Source organism: Urocampus carinirostris, chromosome 5, assembly GCF_059441175.1.
Source record: "Urocampus carinirostris isolate Australia breed hairy pipefish chromosome 5, RoL_Ucar_1.0, whole genome shotgun sequence".
Lineage (NCBI taxonomy): Eukaryota > Metazoa > Chordata > Actinopteri > Syngnathiformes > Syngnathidae > Urocampus > Urocampus carinirostris.
This window is the reverse complement of record NC_142353.1, coordinates 38,314,285-38,336,003: the sequence shown is the minus strand read 5'-3', so window position 1 is coordinate 38,336,003 and position 21,719 is coordinate 38,314,285. Positions and strand designations below refer to the sequence as shown.

Here is a 21,719-nt window from a genome sequence, read left to right as displayed (position 1 = left end):
AAAAGTTCAGCAAATTCGTCTAAGAAAGTTGTGTATGGCCCAGGTGCACGATAGATAGTTATTACATCAATTGACAATTGAGGGGACCGCATCACAAGAGCCTCAAACGTTTTGTAATTATTAGAGGTACGTGGATTAAATTTGAGCGATTTTTCAGAGATTAGCGCAACACCACCACCCCTTTTCAGCGTGCGTGCTATATGACTACTCTCGTAGTCTGGGGGAGAGGCATAATTTAGCGCTAAGTGCTCATCCGGGCGTAACCACGTTTCACAAAGACCCATACAGTTAAGTTTATAATCACGAATAATGTTATCAACAAGTAAAGCTTTTGGAGCAAGCGATCTAATATTTAACAGACCAAATTTCAGCTTTGCTGAATCATTTGACTTAGCTGAACTCTTTGTAGTCTTTGTCGAGATCTTCAAAAGCTCCCGGCGTTGTGGCCGTTCGTGAGCGCTGAGTTTAAAGCGTCGGTTGTCCGGCGAGGAATGAATGGTGGAATTAGTTACATCCTCGCGTCCATCTTGCTGCTTGGACTTCACACGCTTCACACATCTACCTGCACGGCAACCACGCTTCTGTTTCCTTTCTTTACGGCGCCGCCGCCGTCGTTTATTAAGAGGAATAGCTGTCCACAAGGATGCCGGGTCTCTTTGAAGTTCGCTCGGTATATCATAGCCGGTATAAAAAGTGCCCGAAAAATCGAAATTTAGACGCCCACCCAACCGAATAAGTTCGTCCCTACTGTAAGTGTTTTTGGCCACACATGTGTCCAAAAGTAAAAGCAAAAAAGACAAGAGAACGGCAATAAATAGAAGATTAGCTGGAGAGCTACGAGCCGCAAGCATGTATCCATGCGCAGCCGCCATCTCTCCTGACAAGTCACCCCAATGTAACCGCGTTGTACGTGTCCCACCAAAGATCCACATTCACGCTGGACTGGATACTGTAATACTACAAAAAAATACAACAGAGATACTGCAAAAATGCTACAAAAGAAATACAACAAAAATACTATATTAATCCTACATAATAAAAGTGACGACAAAAATACTACAGTAATACGACAAAAAAATCCTCTCGAAACACTCAAACTAAATATCCTATTTGGTGCCTCAAAACAGCCTATTATTTTGCTTTGACTTAATTGTAGTTCTGTGGATTTCGAAAGCAATTTAATGAAATTAATCTATTTATAAACAAATATAAAATTACATTTCCTCCTTGGCCCGAGCCTTTAACCAAATGTGGCCCGCCTGTTTTAGAAAATGACAACCATCAGGTCAGGGTATTCATTCACTCATTTCATATTATTTACATTACACTCATTTTGATTGAAGCTAGAATGAGATATTGTTTTGTTGTTTGGTCAATAAATTGAACAAAAATATTTACAATATAAAACATTCAACTTCAATTCAGATGTCGTAATCCGTTTTGGGCAGTGCCGTAAATTTGATGGATCCGCGCATGCGCAATCGTCCAGCAAAAAAACCTCAGCGGACAAGCGCTGTCTGCGAGCTATCAGTTGAAAAAGTCGCGTTTGTGGACAATTCTTTGACTTAGCGGAGATCAAGTTTCAGCTTTAAAGTGTTGTGAAAATGTGCACAAGAGCTAAGTTCGAGTATAAAGAGGAGCCTTCGGTAGCGCAGCTGGAAACTAAGCAACAACTTCACCGAAACTGTCGTGTTCTTTTGAACAGAGCAGGTTTGTCACTTTTTGTATTTCATAATTATTATTTTTTCCCCATTTTTTGTGCTTAGTCTTTATGCATTTGTAGGCAATGCTCTATTTGTAAGAAATAATCGTGAAAACAAAGGCGCTTTGAAGCATCACTAAGCTAACTGTACTAGTGCAAATGCCAACTCACCACGACGATTTGTTTACTAGAGGCCGCCATTTTGAAGTCTAAATATAGAATTGAAACATGATACTCTCGTTACTTTGGGATATTTGGAACTCCCAAAAACTAAATTGAAGTCCATTTTTGTTAATTGTGAAATCAAGTATTATGTCGTGTTTTTTTTTTAAGAAATGAGAAGCTTGTCATTCTTTCCATTCATATCTTCCCCCTCTACAGCGCTTGTGCATCAGAAAGAGACTTAAATTAAAGCCAAAATAATCCTTTTATTGTCAAACTTATTATCATCATTGGCAAATTTTACATTCACAAGTGCTAATTCACTGGTAGAAAAATATCTTTCATTGCCTTCCAATGTGAAGTCAAACAATGCAATATATCCATAAATCTAATAATATTTGTAAACATTTTGGCATTATTATGTCACTTATCTGCTTCCCCCTCTGTTTGTTTGATTTTATTTTCTGGTATTTTAGGTTGTTTATAATGTTAACACAACATTGCTGTGAAATATTGTTTAGAAGTGTTTATGCGTTTCGTTCAATATAGCAATATTAAAACCAAAAATCAAAAAATATATATATACTGTCCCAGGCATGACCAAATATGCAGAGGCGACAAAAAGATAAATCACTCTTAATGAAATAAATTGGGCTCAAACAAAAAATGGGGAATGCTCTGGCAAAAACCAATACATAAAAAAAATAAACTATTATAAGGAAATCAAATGATCTGCATTTATATAGCGCTTTTCAAGTCAAGACTTCCCAAAGCGCTTTACAATGTGCTTCACATTTCCCAATAGCGGCCGTGCAGCCATGTAAGGCGCTAACCTGCTTATTGGCGGTATTAGGGGTTCAGTGTCTTACCCAAGGACACTTTGACATGTAACACGGAGGAGCCGGGATTCGAACTGCGATCTCTTGATCCCAAGACGATCGCTCTACCTCCTGAGCCACTGCCGCCCAGAAGAAGTTTTTGAGATTTGTTTTTGTACTGATTGTGATTCTCCAAATCAGGGCTATATGTCAAAATACATCGCAATTATTTTCCTGGATAAAATCCTTATCTCAATTTTATAACAGTTCTTTAAACAGGGGGTGGGATAATTTTTGGCACTTCTCATACGAAACACTTCGGCACTGAAGTGTACGCTTCAGCTGAAGTATGCACGGCTCCGAAATGCAAGCGCCGACATGCAGCTTCGGGTTTACTTCAGGCTCGGTCCCTCAAATAGAATGTGCACTTCGGCACCGAAGTACATGTGGTCCCGAAGTTCAAGCGGCACCGTAGAGCAGCCACGAGGTGCACACTTCGGCCCTAAAGCGTGCATTTCGGTGCCGAAGTACGCATGGCGCTGAGGTGTAGCACCGGAGTTTGTTACTCAGGTAAAAGTACAGTTATTTCAATATGTATCTGTATGCAGCACTGGTCTTAATGGCAACTTGAGATTTGACATTGTTCAGAAAAGATGTATCAAACATCCCTAAGAAACACAAAGCAGAGAAAGTCAGAGCAGTCCGATTTTATGATACCATGTTCATCTTGTCTTCCACAGAAGTCAGCAAAAAAAAAATTCCACCTGTTCAAAGGAAGCCAGACACACCTGGCATTAAAGAGGAAGAAGACTTTGTGCCTGTTCTTGTTAAAGAAGAAGAATGCCTGGAGCCTCTTCACAATAAAGACGAGAAGGATTGGGATTCTGTTTACGTCAAAGAAGAGGTACAGACACCACCGTACATTAAATTGGAAGGAGATTTTCAAGAGTTGCCCATCACTGGGGCCTGTTTAAAAACTGATCATCAAGGTCAATGTGAAGAAAAATTTCTTGAAGAACCTCCAAGTACCGGCAGCACAAGTCACCACATTGAAACAGAAGGCAAGCACTGTGAAGACTCACCAGCAGAAAGATGGTTGGCTCCAATGTCAGATGGAGAAGACACGTCCCACTCGGCTCACACTGATAACGAAGACACTCAAGAACATACAAAAACACACACATCTGAGGAACCCTTTCCTTGCTTAGTTTGTGGTCAACGATTTACTCAAAGTGGGAACCTGAAAACCCACACAAGAACCCACACGGGTGAGAAACCATTTGCTTGCCCAAATTGTGGTCAAAGATTTGCACAGAGTTGGAACTTAGAAAGGCACAAAAGAACCCACACGGGTGAGAAACCTTTTGCCTGTTCAGTTTGTGGTCAAAGATTTACACAGAATGCAAGCTTGAAGGCGCACACACGAACCCATACTGGTGAGAAACCTTTTGTTTGCTCAGTTTGTGACCAAAGATTTGCCTATAGTAATGGCTTACAAATTCACACAAGAGCCCACACTGGTGAGAAGCCATTTGCCTGCTCAGTTTGTGGTCAAAGATTTGCTCAGAGCGGGAGCTTGAAAATGCACACAAGAACCCATACTGGTGAAAAACCGTTTGCCTGCTCAGTTTGTGGCCAGAGATTTGCCTATAAAGGGAGTTTGAAAACGCACGCAAGAACTCACACTGGTGAGAGACCTTATGTATGTTCAGTTTGTGGTCAAAGATTCACCCGTAAGGAAAACTTAGATGCACATACAAGAATTCACATTAATATAATAGAATAGAATTGTCTTTATTGTCATTTATATTAATGTTGAGAAACATTGTATGCAAGTTTAGACATGGAACTCCAGGGTGAACATGTAATAAAGACTTTAAAGATAAAATAAGATAAAATACTGTCCGGATATGTAGTCCAAAATATTTACAAGGCAGTACTTAGGGACTGGCATAAGTTATATGTCTTTTAAACCTTATAATAGTTGTGCAATGACTGAATCAATATGCTCAAGTAAAACTGAAAGTCACAACTGTCCTGGTAAGAAAATCAATTGATCCTATTGCTTAAAATTATCAAAATTGTTGTGGTTTTTTTCACCATCAAAAAATTATATTAACCTACTGAGTAATAAATGAATGCATGGTGTATTTATTGTGTCATATATCTGTTGAGTGTGGCTTTTTACGTTAATACTTTTATTTTAGCTATACAAATAAACATGAATTTAATTTACTTTGACGATACTAAAGTCGGCTCCCCTGTTTATTCCAGCTATACATCCTAATTCAACGCCTGCTGTTAGGCTTCATTATTTATTTTATTTCCCGTAAACAGCGGTGTGGGGCATAGATTTGTCATCTGTGTCTTACACTACACACTCAGTGGCATAGCGATTCTTGTACAAACAAATAATAATAAAGTGTCAAGAGAGTGCTAGACAAAATAAAAAAAGAAGAGGGAAAAAAATAATATCCATGAGTATAGTTAATAATAACAAATTGGAGTTATTATGGCTGTCCTTATTACTGATTATCTGAAAATGGTCCCCAGGCTAGTACTTATTTCAATGAAATTGTGTTTTTGATCTCTTGTATTCATTACTTCCACTTGAATGGAGGGAATCCGCAATTGAGATATAAACCTTTAACAAGTGGTTTTACTACTGTTTAGGTATTGTATATATTTTGCTCCCTTGACATGGCTTGTAATTTTTCAATCTTCCCAGTTAAACCATGTTGAAAACGGGAACATTTATTTTGATTTTTTTTTCTTCAAATAAACATGATTCTTTTCACCATTTGTCTTTACGCAAAGCGTGTTTGGACTCATTTTTGAAAAAGAAATGAGACATTATGTTTCTGGATGGATTTATTCTAAAGAGGCACAGATGACACTTTTTATTCTCACAAGTAATAAATGGCTTTCTCTACAATACTTTTTGGATTTGTGTTTAAATAATGGGATTTTAATTGCCAAAGACTATAACCACGGATATCGTTATAATTAAACCAAATATTAATCATTGGATAATTTACCTGAACATGTTTAAGAGGTCCCTCAAATAATCACTTCCAAAATTGAACAACACTGACTTAATTTGTGGAAAAGTACTTGTATTTTTTGTTTTCATATTTTGGGCCTTATTGCCGGTGACCAAATGTTTGTAACCAAAGTGCCCCACATTGTGTTTGCTCTGTTGTGTGGGAACAGTACTGTACTTAGGTCTTATGAGCTTACAGTGTGTACTGTATATAAATACAGTATACATATATATATATATATATATATATATATATATATATATTTTAGACAACACACTTTTGCAAAACATTACTCTCCTCTTATGATGCATAGGTCGTTTAACATTAATTTATTTGGATTTGGCTTGACCTTGAATTATTACATACTGTTTTTAATGTTTTTTTAAGAAATGAAACCTTTAAGTTATAAGTAATGAATAACACGAAGGACAATACCAAAGAACACTTTGTGATGAGTTCCGGTTCAGCCCGAAAGACAGAGTGAGCTAAGTGGTCCACGACTTGTATTTTGTTTACCCAAAGACTTAAATTTGCTTCAAAATAAAGCAACTACAGACTAAAATACTAGTTCCGGGTCAATATTTGTTGCTTGTGTTTGAATTTGCAAAAGCAGTGATGTGGTAGTGTTGGCAGGTATGATACTCCATGACTTTAAACTAATTTGAGGAATTAACATTCATTTTCTTTTTGGATTTGTTGAAAAAAAGTGAGCGAATTATCCCCACGTGTTAAAAATTTAAAAGGCCCTTTGCAGGATAAAAAGTAATTCTCCCCAACATTGAAAACACTCAAATTTCACAAACGCGTCAGAATAGTTTGTCTTTGGTCCCACTTCCGTGCCTGAACCTTGACTGGATATAAATAGTGTTGGAGAAACTGTCAAACTTCAGACAGAACTACTTGATGTGCAATTTGCTGCAAGTGACGCCGTAAAGGGGGCACAAAACACGTATTGGCACAGAAACGGATACTGGACCTCACTGTTTCAACTCCTCCAGCCAATGAGAAGTGTAGATCTGTTTTGTCTCCTTGTTGACAAGAAAACGCACCTCATTACTCCTGAAAACTGTGGCACAGGTCTCTGTGATTGTGGTGTCCTCAAGCGCTGCTGTGAGGATTTGCTCCCTTTCACCGATTTGTTTGGTGTTGCGGATAAGGGCAAAGTGTTCAGTGGCCGTTAAACCACTGTAGGTCGGGCAACCAATTTTTCTGACCCTCAGAGCACATTGCAAGAACATCAGTTTCAGGTTTGCTTCATTTAGTAAGTGCTGCGAAGAGGTTCGGTTCTGTCTGGGAATCTGCTGTGCGGGACTTGATGCAGATGTTCCGATCCAGAATTTCTTGGATGACGTCCGTCAAACCCAAGTAGTCTTTCCAAAGATAGAAATAATTGCTCGATTCTATGATTAAGAAATATGAACCAGTTCAGGTCTTTCGAGCGTTAGACCGTCCGGTCTGTTCAATCATTGCTCGAATCGCCAAGTTGGAGTGTACATGACCTGGATTTGACATTGACCTTAACGCTTTGTGGTCTGCTGGTGAACTTTCATTACTCATTGGATCTTTGAATGCCTTGTGTGAAACCAAAACACGAGCGCCAGTGCCTGACCCTGTTATTTATTTATATAATTATTTTATAACGTTTTACTACACAGAAAATTGACATTCAGGGATGATAGCCCACACACAAAAATTGAAGGTACACCGAATTCTAAAACATGGAAAACTTGAGAAAATAGTCCATGTCTTTTTGCATAAAATCCATATAGATTTCATTGGTCTACTTGAATTATTTTCAGAGAAAATGTAAATTGAAGACAACCTATCTCACGTCATCAATGTAATCCTCGCAAACCAGTCACAACAATGGTCTTTCTGTTAACTAGTCGAAGAGGTAACGAGTGTTTTAAACCAAGTTTTGGGAGTTTTTGTGGCGAATGCCCAGGCATTCCCCGCGACCGTAGTTGAGAAGAAGTGGCACAGAAAATGAATGGATGGATGCCAAGGCATTGTGTTGCAGGTGGATCTAATAACTGTACAACTTTGTGGAAGTGGCAATGAAAAGCAACTACAGCAACACCTGGCCAAAAATAAATCAAGTCAAGTCATTTTTATTTGTATAGCCCTTAATCACAAAGAGTCTCAAAGGGCTGCACAGGTTATTACACGGACTATTTTTCAGACTATTATTACACCATCCCCTGATCTGGAACCAACATGAGGGCAAGGAAAAACTCAAAAACCTCAACATGAAGAAAATGAAGAAACCTTGGGAAGGGACCGCACATGTTGCATCCCCCTTTCAGGATTACCAGACAGCAAAGGATGTTGCAATCATAAAAAATACAGAGATATTGTCCACGAAAAGTATAGGTTATTCATATGCTAATCAATGCCTGTCGGCTGCTAACAGGGGGCTAACCTGTAGCAAACAAAAGGAGGCAGCATAGAGCTCAGAGGTCTTGGATGTTAGAACTCTGCTTCCCTGATGACACCTTAAAAAACTCACAGGGCTACATTCAGTGGAAGATTGAGAAATAGAAATATAGCTGCATATGCTAGCCGGCCCATAACTTGAAAAATCCTTAAAAAACGTATATTGTGTCATCAACAGTTTGCTGTGGGAAATGTTTTTTTTTTATTGCAAATCATCGATTGTTTTTTTGCGAAATTTGAGAAGAAAGCTGTACAGAATCTGTCCTTTCTGTGTCCACGCAGGTCTTAAAACAGAAATATATTTTGAGTTGGTTTGACTTTGAATTATTACATGCTGTTTTGTCATTTTGTTCAAGAGATAAAAAATAAGTCATTTAAAAACATCCAAACTACAGCAAGTGTCGTAAAGTCTCCTAAACATGTGCTGGCATGTCGTAGGCCTGGTTTGTTCTGCGCATGCGCTGCAGTTCGCGCATGAGTAGAAACAATCGTGTGGGTAAAACATTGTCCCTCGAGAAGCTAAGCTTGCTAGCTAGCCCCTAAAGGCGTTGGGTTTGTCGTCTCATTGATTTGAGATTTGGCTTCATTTTGTGAAAATGAGCGCAATTGACAAATTTAATCATAAAGAAGAGCTTCGGGGAGCACAGGAGGAGACCGAGCGACAACTTCAACTGGACATCTGCAACCAGTCTCGTGCTGCATTGAAAAACAAAGGTTTGTCGCCTTTTGCAATTTATACTCTGTAGCTTATTTCATACATTGTGTTTGAAACCATCCCCTTATTCACTCCCTATTTATATCGAGAAAACATGATCGCAATTCAATGTGGGATATGGAGCAAAAAGTCGTATCCATTGCGTCCAACCATTACCTGCACCGCTTATCCTCAGTAGGGTCTTAGGGTGTTGGAGCCGATTCCAGCCATCTTCGGGCAGTGGGCAGAGGACACCCTGAACTGATTGCCAGCCAGTCGCATGGCACACAGGGACATACAACTCACTCGCTCATTCACACCTAGGGACAATTTGGACTGGCCAATTAACTTGACATGCATGTTTTTTGGGAATGCTCAGAGGAAACCCATGTAGGCACGGGGAGTACATGCAAACTCCACACAGAGAGGCTGCGTTAGCTGGACTTGAACCCTAAACTTATGCACCGTAGGTTTGCTTGCTAATTTCTAGGGTACCTTTCTGTGATCTCCATATGTCACCACATTGATTTTGAAGTTTTTCTGACTTTTCCCTCAGAAGTTACGGGGGAGTCTGATTTTGGTTGGTGTCTCATTCACAATGGTCCTCTTATTACGATTAGTGAACAACTACATACAATAAACATGCATTACAACAAGGCTACTATAGTCCACCAATTAAAAGCCTACTACTGTACAATTAGTCGTGATCGCGAGTATTATTATTGCTTTTAACTACAGTGTGTTGCCTCCTGTATTGTGGTGACATTTACAAATGTCTTAATAAACTCATTATATGGACTACCATCATTTTCTGTTTTAATCCTGCCAAACAATGTTCCTTAGTCACCACATTATACACACTATGATTGCGACGAACGTTTTGTCGGCATTGAAGTGCTAAGAAGCATAGATCACGTAAAGGGGAGTCAGATTTTGCATAGTAGTCGGATTAAGGCACAAATCCGGCCCTTACTTGACCGTTTCCGGCAACTAATTGGCAGTAACCCTTCTCTGAGAGAATTAACCGGAGCCCAAAGAAGATTTGTTTTTTAGATTTAGTTTATAACAGTGCTGTTAAATTCTAGAATAATAGTAATGAAAAGACCTAAAACAAAAAAATGAAAAATGTTAGGATGGCTAGGCAACTAGTTTGGAGGCTGGGTTAAGTTGCAATGACAGATTTCTCAACTAAGTCAAAAATAAATATGAATACCCTTTTTATACACAGGAAGAATATATATTTTATCAGAGTCTTGTGTGTTTGTATCAGGTGGCGATTTCCGGGGTACACGCTGTATCAAAGCCTATTAGTATTTGTTTTAACTCTCCTGCTGTCCCCATTTTCAGGACCACCTTTGTACTTGTTTATACAGCTTACATTAAAATGTGAATAAAAATACATTTATTTTCTACTGTTGGGATCAAATTAGGAAAAGTCATGATGTTTATAGTTGAATAAAATATGTAGGCAATAGGTATAGAGGATGATTTTTTTCCGGGTTTTTAACAACAATGTGGCGGGCCATTTTAACTTGAGTATAACAGGAGAAAAAAGCGCTAAGTGTAACTGTGGAAGAGGCTGTGGGTGGTTAGGAAAAAGAAGTCCATAATCCAGCATTGGATGGAATAGGAGAACTATAGGTGAAAGGGGTTTTTCACCAGGATCTTCGGGATGATTGCGTTGAATACCAAGCTGAAGTCTAGGAAGAGCATCCGTTCTCCTGGTAGCTCATTGCAGTATGAAGTGCAGTGTTTATTGCATCATCAGTGGAGCAGTTTTCCATTTCTGGCACTCGTATAGTTAAGGAATTTAAAGGGAACATAAACCTTACGTAATTGTGGCCTTAAAATATCTGCTCAAAAAGTTTGTTTTTAATTTAACGCAGCGATTATTGGTCTACTTATCTGAACCATAAGGACAAAAAAATGTTTTGGAGAGGATTTGGAGAATTTCAGATTTAAAGGAAATGTTAAGGATGATGATAAAATATAGTTTCCATTCCTATGATAATCGATTAGTGGGTGATTAATGTTGGACCTCTTTTTTTCACCACTTTATACATTCTTTCCACAAAATTTAAAGGCTTCATATTCAGTCAAATCAACTTTTTAAGAGTTTTTTTTTTTTAGATTTTTTGAAAAGCAAATAACTCACTAAAAGAACAGAATGTTTTCTGCTGATCACCCGCCTGATCGAATTCCAACATTGGGTACATTTACATGAAGGCAATAATGCGATTAGAAGGAGAGTATTGCCAGTATTGCGATTATGTGACGCCATGTAAGCACGCAGAGAAATCAGTTTAAGGTCTTTGTTCGACTGGGAGTATCATGACTGTAACAGTGTGGTTAGTCCTTTATTTTCCGATTACTTGTGCACACATTGTTGAATTTGGTAAGTGACATGATTTCAATCCTATAATGTCAAAAGTTTAATCCAAAAACAACATTGTAGTGTCATTGATATGACACTGAGCAAAACACCAAAGACGGACTGTTACCACAGGAGACCTGTAATTGAAGCTTTCATTCCTTCTCCGGATGGTGAACACTGCAAAATACAATACAGTGCATTAAGACGATGTGCGGATAAGTTCACGGATATAAAGTGCATAAACTTTAGATCTTTATGAACTTTTGCTCGATATAGTTGTTTACACATCATAGCATTGCCTTGTTAGTCCTTCAACATGCATGAGGGTGACGTGAGAAACCTGGAAGTAGTAGTATTTAGCTACACTTTTCAACTTGAAGCTCAAATAAACAACATATTTGTGTAGAACACTTCCTAACAAACTCTTATTTGTGTTCAGCCTTGTATTACATTTTATACACAGTCACTTATTTAGTAAAGAAAAACATTTGCGCTGAGGGCAACACACTCCATGCCTGGCCTCATGGGCCATTATGGCGTTTTCAACCTTGCAAAAGTGTCCGTTGGTAGAGGAATTACATGGTTGACTGGTCGCATACAAATCGTTAGACTTCTTTTACTTCGATTTTCCTCATGTGATGGTCTCTTTCAGGAAATATGCCACTGACCCTAGCCATGGGCCAGCTCTTGCGTGGCCTTGCTTATCCTTCTGACATGTTTTTAGGCAACCCAAAGAAAAATCGGTATCACTTTGCCTGATCCTGTTCATAAAGTGTCATCAACCTGCAGCAAAGAGGCAGGTGGATGAGACTGTTTTCAACAATTTTCCTTTCTTCCCATCAGAATTTTTGTGTACTAGTAACATTGGTATATGGATTGGTAGCCTTGACTACTCAAAATTCAGTATTCTATCTCCCTACCTACCTACCTGCGTCATATCCCTCAAGAGGGGTGACCGACAACAAGACAAACACATACAATTGTAACCGCGGTGTACGTGTCCCACCAAAGATCCACATTCACGCTGGACTGGATGATGAGGTTTTTATTATTACAGTTTCTGCAAATGGATGAGTCACAACATTAGCTTTTTCTGCTGGGTTTGATCTCTTTGATCTCTTTGTAGTACTCTGGTTAAAGTGACAAAACCCCGCCTCCTGGTCACATGTTAGAAGCCAAAACCAAACCCCACCCCATACCAGCAGAGGGCACTGTTGGACTCAGCATTGCAGGACATTTACCAAAAACTATACACATATTTTAGCAGGAATTTCAATAAAATAAAATTTATTATTACACCCGTTACATACACCCCCCTGAAATTCTGCTAAATATGGGTGTGCTACACTAAACAGAAAAAAAAATCACATGCCAAAAAGGCAAATACTGATGAAAAAGAGGACACGAAAACTGGTACAGTATTACAAGGAACAAACTGAAGTGCATGTCAGTTCTAAAACTCTCCCAAAAAGGAGTGTGAAAAGAAAGGAGGCGATCAAACTCCTAACTAAGCACAGACTCAAAGATGCCTGTTACATCTCTGAAATATCAAACATTGTTCCTGTAGTTGTAAGTGCTCACATAGGCACAATTCTTGTTTCTTACTCAAGCTTTGTTACTCAAACTGAAAGTGCATCTCTACTGAACTTAAACTAGGAACTTGCAGATATTGCGGACAGATGATTGTCACCTACCACATGGTCATTCATCTGACAAATAAGACGACTAGGAGGCCTGATGGACTGGCGGACCCTAAGACCATAACGGTTAGGTTGAGCACAAATAACCTGAGCTTGAAGGTCTGGGGCAGTCAAGTCTAAACAGTCAGTATCAGGGGAGTCTGCGTCCAGATGGTCAGTGTTCAATGGGGTCTCGTCTGGGAGACCCATACCCAAAGGGATCATGTTTTCAGAGCACTGTGATGGGCTTTCCGTATTGTCACTTGAAGTATGGTCAACATCTTGTTCGGGGATGTGCTGACTTCCTCGGCTGGATGTATCAACACTGCGAGAGTCGGACTGGGCATCAGATCTGCTGTCTAGTGAGTTATCCTCTACCTCTGGATGAACTTGCTCTTCACCTGCCTGTATCACCCAGTTTACTGTACGGACATCACTGTCTTCAACCGCGTCAGGTAAATCAGGGCATACATCACTTCCATGCATAGCAGCGTCAGACTCTGAGTGTTCAGATTCGCTGGCCAGATCATCCTCACAGGGCAAGAAGCTAACAGAGAGCAGCAAATTCCTGTGAACTACCTTCTCTTTGCCCGTCAGACAATTCTTGACTCTGTAGACATTGAGATCAGGCTTGACTGATATGACTTCATACGGGGTCGACTCCCACTTGTCTGCAACTTTGCGTTTCCCCGGGACACCTCTGTTGGCGATCAACACCCGGTCTCCCACGACGAGAGGTGATCCTTTGGCCCTACGGTTGTACAGCTTGGCATGACGAGTCTGTTCTCTGAGAGTATTCCTCTGTACAATTTGAGCAGCTTCATGTAGATCTTTCTTCAGATGGCGTACAAAGTCAGAGTAGCTGACAACAGCATCATTGGTATTAGCATGTTGAAACATGACATCGACAGGGAGACGAGGGATCCTACCAAACACTAGGTAAAACGGTGCAAACCCTGTTGTCTCATGCTCTGTGCAGTTATAGCAGAATGTGAGCTGCTGCAGCATTTGTGGCCACTTTGCTTTGGGCTGAGGGGGAAGGGTTCTGATCATATCTCCCAATGTTCGGTTGAATCGTTCTGCGATGCCATTTCCCATGGGGTGGTACGGAGTGGTATGGGATTTCTGCACCCCTGCCATCTCTAGAAGCTCTTTGATCAGTTTGCTCTCAAAATTAGCTCCCTGATCAGAGTGGATACGCCGTGGGAAACCATAGACAAGGAAGAAATCCTGCCACAGACGGCGAGCAACTTGTTTGGCGGTTTGATTTCTGCAAGGGAAGGCGTGCGCCATCTTGGAGAAATGATCAGTTACGACCAGGACATCTACAGACTTGTTCTCTTGCTCAGCAGTCCAAAAGTCTATACAGACCAACTCCATAGGCTCAGAGGTGACTATGTTCACGAGTGGTGCACGGTTGTGTGGTTCCGGTGTTTTCCCTACTACACAGCGCTGACAGAATTTGACATAATTCACAACATCACGTTCCATGCCATTCCAGAAGAATCGTTGCCTCACCAGAGACAAAGTACGGTTCTGGCCTTGGTGACCTGCTGAGTCATGTAAACCTTGAAGGACTTTCTGTTTCAATGAATCAGGCACCACAAACTGGAAGATTTTCTTGGCCATGTGAGGATCTTTCCTTATTTTGTAGAGCATTCCATTCTGTATGGTGAGTCTGCTCCAATGCTTCAGTAGTTTCATCACACTAGGCGACTCGACAGCTCTCTCACGCCTGGTAGGTCTCTTGTGTCTATGCACAAAGTACATGGTCCTGCTTATTGTGTTGTCCTGTTCTTGTAAACCAACAAGCTGACTCTGTGGGAGTGCCGTTGACTGATCTCCCTTCTGCAGAAGATTGAAGTTGGCGTCTGTTCCCATCACTTGACCCACGCCACCAGTGGACTGAGCACTGAAGACAGCAGCAACCTCTTCTGATGTCACAGAACCATTGGAGCCTGATGGAATTGCCCTTTTTACTGACTCGTCTGATGTCCCAGCACTCTCGTCTACAACAGCGTGACAATTGTTGGATACTCTGAACACCTCTTGCACAGTACTGTTGTTCACCCTGTTGACTTGGTCCAAGAGCGAAGTATAGGGCTCGGTAACAAGGCGATGACCCACACATGACCGTACAAATGGCTCACGGCTCAGAGCGTCGGCTACGATGTTCTTTGGGCCGGGAATGTACTTCAGGTCAAAATTGTATGCAGCTAGCTTCGCTACCCACCGCTGTTCACACGCATCAAGTCTTGGTTTGGTCAAAATGTATGTAAGTGGGTTATTGTCGGTCCACGTGGTAAAGTGTCTTCCTTTCAACCAATGGCTGAATTTATCACATACCGCCCATTTCAAGGCAAGAAATTCGAGCCTGTGTGCAGGGTAGTTGAGCTGGGAGCGAGAGAGCGTCTTACTTGCAAAGGCGACTGGTCTGGCTACTTTTCCACCAGGTGGCAGCTGTGACAGGACTGCTCCAATCCCATCAAAGGATGCGTCGACAGCCAGAATAAACGGCGCATCAAAATCTGGGTGCGCCAGAGTGACACCTGTCACGAGGTCGTGCTTCAGTGTTTCAAAGGCGTTCTGGCATGCATCGGACCAATCTGCAGGCGTCAGCTTCACTTGACCTTTCTTGCGGTCTCTCTTGCGCTTATGCTTGTCACCAGATTCAGATGTGAGCCTGAACAGAGGTTTTGCCTTCGCAGAACATGCTTCAATGAAGCTTTGGAAATACATCACCATGCCTAGAAAAGATCTGATTTTACTAGGGCATGGCGTCTTGCCATCCGACTCCATTAGATCAGCGACTTGTACGTCATTTATCGCTCTCACTTTCTCGGGGTCAGTCCGAATTCCATCCTCACTGATGACATGCCCAAGAAATGTCACAGTCCGTCTGAGGAAAAAACACTTTTTGGGTGCGAGCTTGAGGTTGTGTTCCTTAAGGCGAGTAAACACCATCTGCAGGCGTTGGAGTGCAACTTCCTCTGTGGGGGCAAACACCATCAGATCGTCGAGGTAACATAATAGGCTCATGAAATTCTGATCACCAAATATTGACATCATCATCCTCATAAATGTTGCTGGGCTGTTGCAAAGTCCCTGAGGGAGCCGGTTGTACTCGTGAAGGCCGAATGGTGAGGAGAATGCCGTGTACTTTTTGTCGTCAGGGTGCAAGGGGACATTGTAGTAGCCTGACGTCAGATCCATTGTGGAGAAAAAGGCATTTCCCCCAAGTGCGGCCAAAGCATCAGCTTGATGCGGTAGTGGGTAGGCATCCTTTATGGTTCTTGCATTAAGCCTTCTGAAATCAGTACATACCCTTAGTTCTCCATTCCGCTTCCATATGAGAACAAGCGCAGATGCATAGTCGCTAGTCGACTTCTGAATAATTCCTTTCTCTTCCATCTCGTTCAGAGTCGTCCTCAGTTTTTCATACTGACTTGGTGGTATACGTCTGTAGGGTAGACGGAACGGCTTATCATCAACAAGGTGGATACGATGTACAAACTCTTTGGCCTCTCCACAGTCCATCTTATGGCGAGAAAAGATTGACTCGAATTGTTCGATGATATGAAGGAGCTTGTCTTTACACTGCAGCGAAACCTCACATGACTTCAGGTCAATGTCTTGCAGTCCCAGAGCTTCCAATGCACGCATCATGTCCTCTTCTGACCTGGGTCGGACCTCTTTGCTCTGTACACTCTGCACGTTGCACTTGACCTCCTCTGCATTGGGCAGGTCTTCCGCTGCGATACAAGGAGACACATCTGCAATTTTCCTGTTTCTTCTCAGCACCACAACTCTGTCCGTGGGATTAAAGACTTTAACAGGCACCCATCCATCTCCCCAGAGTGGAGTAACAACTCGTCCGACAAGGACTTGTCTGGGCGCAGCCTTAGATTGGGTTGGCTCAACGACCACTGTGCTGCCCGCTGATGCCCCGGCCAACTCAGGTAACTTGCCCCAAATAACGTACTCGGTCCGTGGATTCAGCGTCACGCAACTCTTGATCTTTACTGTCCCTACCTTGTCTGGAATGCAATCACCTCTCCATCTCTCTGTGTTGGAAAGCATTGACAGGAATTGACTGTGGTTATCGGACAGACCGTTGTCAGGAGTGGAAACTAATCTCCAATAGCCATCGGTACTTTTCAATTGAGTCAAAATATATTTGATGGCATTGCTGCCAAGGATCATCTGTTCTGTCTGGCCTGGCACCACCATTACTGGTATTATCATTTGGCACCCGTAAACTGTGACGTGAATGTCGTACATATCTCTGGGAGAAACTTGGTGTCCACCGCAGCCTACAATGACATAATCATCGGCCGTGTAACTCATCATATCAGGGAATTGCTGCAGGAGGGACTTAGCCGTGTCCTCACTTACTGTACAAGCCATCGACCCACTGTCCAACAGCGCTCTGAAAGTGGGGCCTTCTTGCACAAGTACAGGTGTGTAAAACAGTTCGTCAGTCTCCGCTATTCTCTGAAACCCCTGAAAGATCAGCTTCTTCGATGGAGGTATCTTGTTGCTATACATCTCATAAATTGATTTATTATCTTGCATGTCAGGCTTCACATTAGTGGTGGGAGGTATACTCAGTTGATCTGCACTGTTCTCCCCTAAGCGCAGATCAGTTAGTTTCCCTGAGGCAGTGGGACAACTTTCGTCACTGGACAATCACGTCGAGAATGCCCTGGGGCATGGCAGTGAAAGCAAAGGTTTTTGTCTCGGCAATGAGAGAGAGCACTGTGGTCGACTTCTTTGCAAATGATACATGGCTTGTCAGTGAAACCATTAATTCTGTCTCCAGGTCGCCTGGTTGGAGCTCGCCTTCTCCCTTGAAACTGGTTTGAGGTAACACGTATCAGAACCTTCTCCAACATACTAATAACGTCCGTTAGAGAGACATACTGTGGGCTCGAAGTCTGAGGTGGCTCGTGCATGAGGGTTGGACCATGGTTCACCTCAGCTTTGTGTACGGCAATTTCCGCTCGATTCGCAGGTTGTTGTAGGGAATCTGCTTTGTAGCTCTTCTCAGCGTGGTATTCATTCAGCACCTCTAGTACCTCACATGCTGACCACTTTTCGATGGTTTTTGATCTGTAAGTGAGTGCCAGTTCCTTGCATGGGCAGTTCCTAATAAACATGCGAGTGACCTCTATTTCAGGGTTGTCAAATGTTTTGCCCTGCTCACTCAAGCACTCAGAGGCAAGGTCAGCTGCTCTGTTTAGTCTCAGCCAGTAGTCATAGGGGTCCTCCTGGTGTTTGGGCAAAGTTGAATAAAAGTCAGCTAAAGGGACAGCAGAGTACTTGGTACAGCTAAAGCGTTTCCTGAGGAGACTATAAATCATGTCAGGGCGGGTATAGACGTCTATATTACTGTTTCTAATGCCAAACCTAACTACATCTTTAGCTTTTCCTCTCAAATACATTTGGATTTCCTCTGCTTGTTCTTCAAGTCTCACATTACTCTTCTTAACAAAGAAAATAAAAGGGAAAAAATATCAGAAAACACACACAAAAATTGTTAACCATGGCCAACCCAAACACCTAAACAAGTTCGGCACCTAAGTTGGTCATGCTTTCGTCCCTCCAGATGAAACGGGACACGAGAAAGCGGCCATGTCACTCGGGTCAGGGTGACACAACACACTCTTTTGTTCAACAGCAGGGCACGACAACTTTCACTGGTTTACCCCTGCCGCATCATACAGGTGCCCTGCTCATCCCTTAGAACGCGCCCAAACATCCCACTATCCTTTTACAACACTTCTCCACTCATTCCTATAATATAATATATATATATAATATATATATACATAATATATTATATATAATATAATATAATATAATAGCTCTAGCTTTCACTTGATTTAGACCTCTTTCCTGCAGTGCACTCATAACACCATCCATCCACGTCAATCGCGGCCTTACTCAGTATTAGGCTGAATAAATGTGCCATTCCACGTCTATAATAAGAATAGACCTCAAAGAGTACACCGCAGTCTGAGTTTTCAAAGCCATGTGTGCCTTGTGTCCCGCAGACATCAGCGAAAAATATTTTCATCCTGGTCAAAGGGAACCGGACGAGCCCGATGTTAAAGAGGACTTGGAGCTTGTTCGTCTTAAAGATGAGAAGGACTTTGATATTGTCCAAGTTAAGGAAGAGGAACAGACAACGTACATTAAAGAGGAAGATTTCCAAGGTTTGCCTTTGACTCAGGTCCATTTAATGGCTGACATTCCAGGTCAATATGAAGATAAAAAGCAGCGGAAGCCTACATCTAGCCACCGTTCAAGTCAACGCACGACAACTGAAGGAGATGGAGAGCACCCTGAAGAATCACAAGCAGACAGCTGGGCGGCTCCAGTGTCAGATGAAGACAACACATCACACTCTGCTCACACTGATGAGGACAAACAGTCTGAAGGTGATGCGACATGTCAAACTGATGGAAAAGGCTGGAAATGCTCTCTGTGTGGAATAAGATTTCCATACAAGTCTCGTTTGAAAGCACATATGATTGTCCACACGGGTGAGAAGCTCTTTGCCTGCTCAGTTTGTGGGTTAAGATTCGCCCGGAATGGAAACTTAAAAGAGCACACAAAAACACACACGGGTGAGAAACCTTTTGAGTGCTCGATTTGTGGTCAAAGATTTGCACAGAATAGAAACTTAAAAGACCACCATAGAACACACACAGGTGAGAAACCTTTTGTCTGCTCAATTTGTGGTCAGAGATTTGCTCAGAACGGGCACTTACAAAGGCATATTAAAACTCACACGGGTGAGAAGCCTTTTTCTTGCTTGTTTTGTAGCCAAATATTTACTCAAAAGGTAGACTTAGAAAGACACACAAGAACACACACAGGTGAGAAACCTTTTGCCTGTTCAGTGTGCGGGAAAAGATTTGCATATAATTGTAACTTGAAAAGTCATTCAAGGACTCATACTGGTCAAAAACCTTTTGTCTGCTCAATCTGTGGTCAAAGATTTGCAGACAACATTTGCTTAAAAATTCACACGAGAACCCACACTGGTGAGAAACCTTTTGCATGTCCGATTTGTGGCAAATCATTTCCCTGGAAGGGACCCTTAAAAGATCACTTAAAAACTCACACGGGTGACAAACCTTATGCCTGCTCGGTTTGTGGTCAAACTTTTCCTACAAATCAGAGCTTAAAACGTCATACAAGAGTTCACACTGGTGAGAAACCGTTTGCCTGTTCTGTTTGTGGCAGTAAATTTGCTCGTAAAGGACATTTAAAAGTACACACAAGAACCCACACTGGTGAGAAACCTTTTACATGCTCAGTTTGTGGTAAAAAATTTGCTCTAAAGGGTACCTTAAAAAAGCACACAAAAACTCACACTGGTGACAAACCTTTCACTTGCTCCATTTGTGGCCAAAAATTTGCACGAAATGGAACCTTAAACAAGCACACTAAAACCCACACTGGCGAGAAACCTTTCGCATGCTCAGTTTGTGGTAAAAAATCTGCTCAGAAGGCAAACTTAAAATCCCATTGTAGAATACACGCAGATTAATAACCTTTTGCCTCCCCATTTTGCTTCCAAATATTCTGTAGGAATGTAAAACCTAATCACAAATGTTTAGGTGAAAATGACAATTGTTACTAATTAGAAGAAGTCGGACAGAAAATAAACGATATGTGCAATTTTGTGAAGTACATTCAGTGGTCAACTACAAAGTCTGTAACGAAAGAACTTTAGGAGTCTCAACAGTTGGTAATCAAGACTTGTGACAACTGGTGATTTTTTTCGGACTGTATGCCTTTGATGTCAGGCAGAGACTGGCATAACACTAAGGCTCTCTTTTTATTGCGAAATATGACCGTACAAAATGTACAATAAATGTCGTTACAATTGTATCAGCCGGAATGTTACTTGAATTATAAAGAGACAAGCCAGACTCCCATTTCCTTCAACTGTCTGACGTGTTTTCACTTTATATGTTCGTAAAACCACAAGGTACTGCCTTGATACGCAGTGACTGCTTTGCAAACTTAGCAAGTAGTCTTTTTATTTGCCGTATCGTGTCTAAAATGTTGCCAAACTTTAGTAGAAGTTTTCGTACGTGTTCTTGATGTTCACCGCATAATTTCTGTGTTACTGCTCGAGACATGCTATTCCACATGAGCGACTCCAGGGAGAGACTATAAACATTTAAGATGGTTCACTATGTTGGAAAAATGTGTATGCTGACAACCGTCAACACTGGAATTCATTGTCAACTATTTCTGTTATTATTGTCGACAACCTTCACTGATCACTGCTGCCATCTTTCTCATTGATGTGAACTAAAATATCACTCTAAGTTTTGAGACCCTGTGCTCAGTATTGCTTAGAAGCACCCGTTTCACATTCAGAATTAGAGATCCCCTGACATTTGGTCTACTTTGTGAAACTTTTTCCCATTTTCCCATTTATTTTCTGGAGCTCCACCACAGTGATCTTCCGGTTCTTATTTACCTCTCTAAACTCTCCCCTGATGCCACAGTATGGCTGGACGGACAGCTTTACGCAAAGCTTATCATGTCCCAAACTTCTTCCATTTAAGGAAAATGAAGGCCACTTTGGTCCAAGGAAATTCTTTATAACATTGGCCAGATCTGTGTCTCGCAACAAATTTGTCTTTGAGCTCCGTGCTCGTGTTTTTTGATTATGAAAATGACAGTTTGTTTCCTCAAGTTAAGTGTTTTATTTAATTTATTCAATATTTACAACCAAAATCAATGTTAGTCACACCCCACACCCTCTTCTACTGCCTATGGTG

The 21,719-nt window shown here is 41.4% G+C and overlaps 1 protein-coding gene and 1 pseudogene across 2 annotated transcripts; both read left to right on the top strand.

Annotated features, from left to right (window-relative positions):
* Window positions 1–1,466: 1,466 nt before the first annotated feature.
* On the top strand, window positions 1,467–5,554 carry LOC148366307 (uncharacterized). Its single transcript, XM_088336760.1, has 2 exons — window positions 1,467–1,710; window positions 3,423–5,554. The coding sequence occupies exons 1-2, from the start codon at window positions 1,605–1,607 to the stop codon at window positions 4,466–4,468; spliced, it is 1,152 nt and encodes a 383-aa protein (XP_088192886.1). The 5' UTR covers window positions 1,467–1,604; the 3' UTR covers window positions 4,469–5,554.
* A 3,104-nt stretch (window positions 5,555–8,658) lies between these two features.
* LOC148366306 (uncharacterized) lies at window positions 8,659–20,109 on the top strand (annotated as a pseudogene). Its single transcript, XR_015850566.1, has 2 exons — window positions 8,659–8,876; window positions 18,966–20,109. The product of XR_015850566.1 is annotated as an uncharacterized LOC148366306 (transcript).
* Window positions 20,110–21,719: the final 1,610 nt, after the last annotated feature.

Coding starts and splice junctions, on each gene's coding strand:
- LOC148366307 (XM_088336760.1), top strand. CDS start 1,605: ATGTGCACAAGAGCTAAGTTCGAGTATAAAGAGGAGCCTTCGGTAGCG. Junction 1,711..3,422: donor TGTTCTTTTGAACAGAGCAG/GTTTGTCACTTT, acceptor TGTCTTCCACAG/AAGTCAGCAAAAAAAAAATT.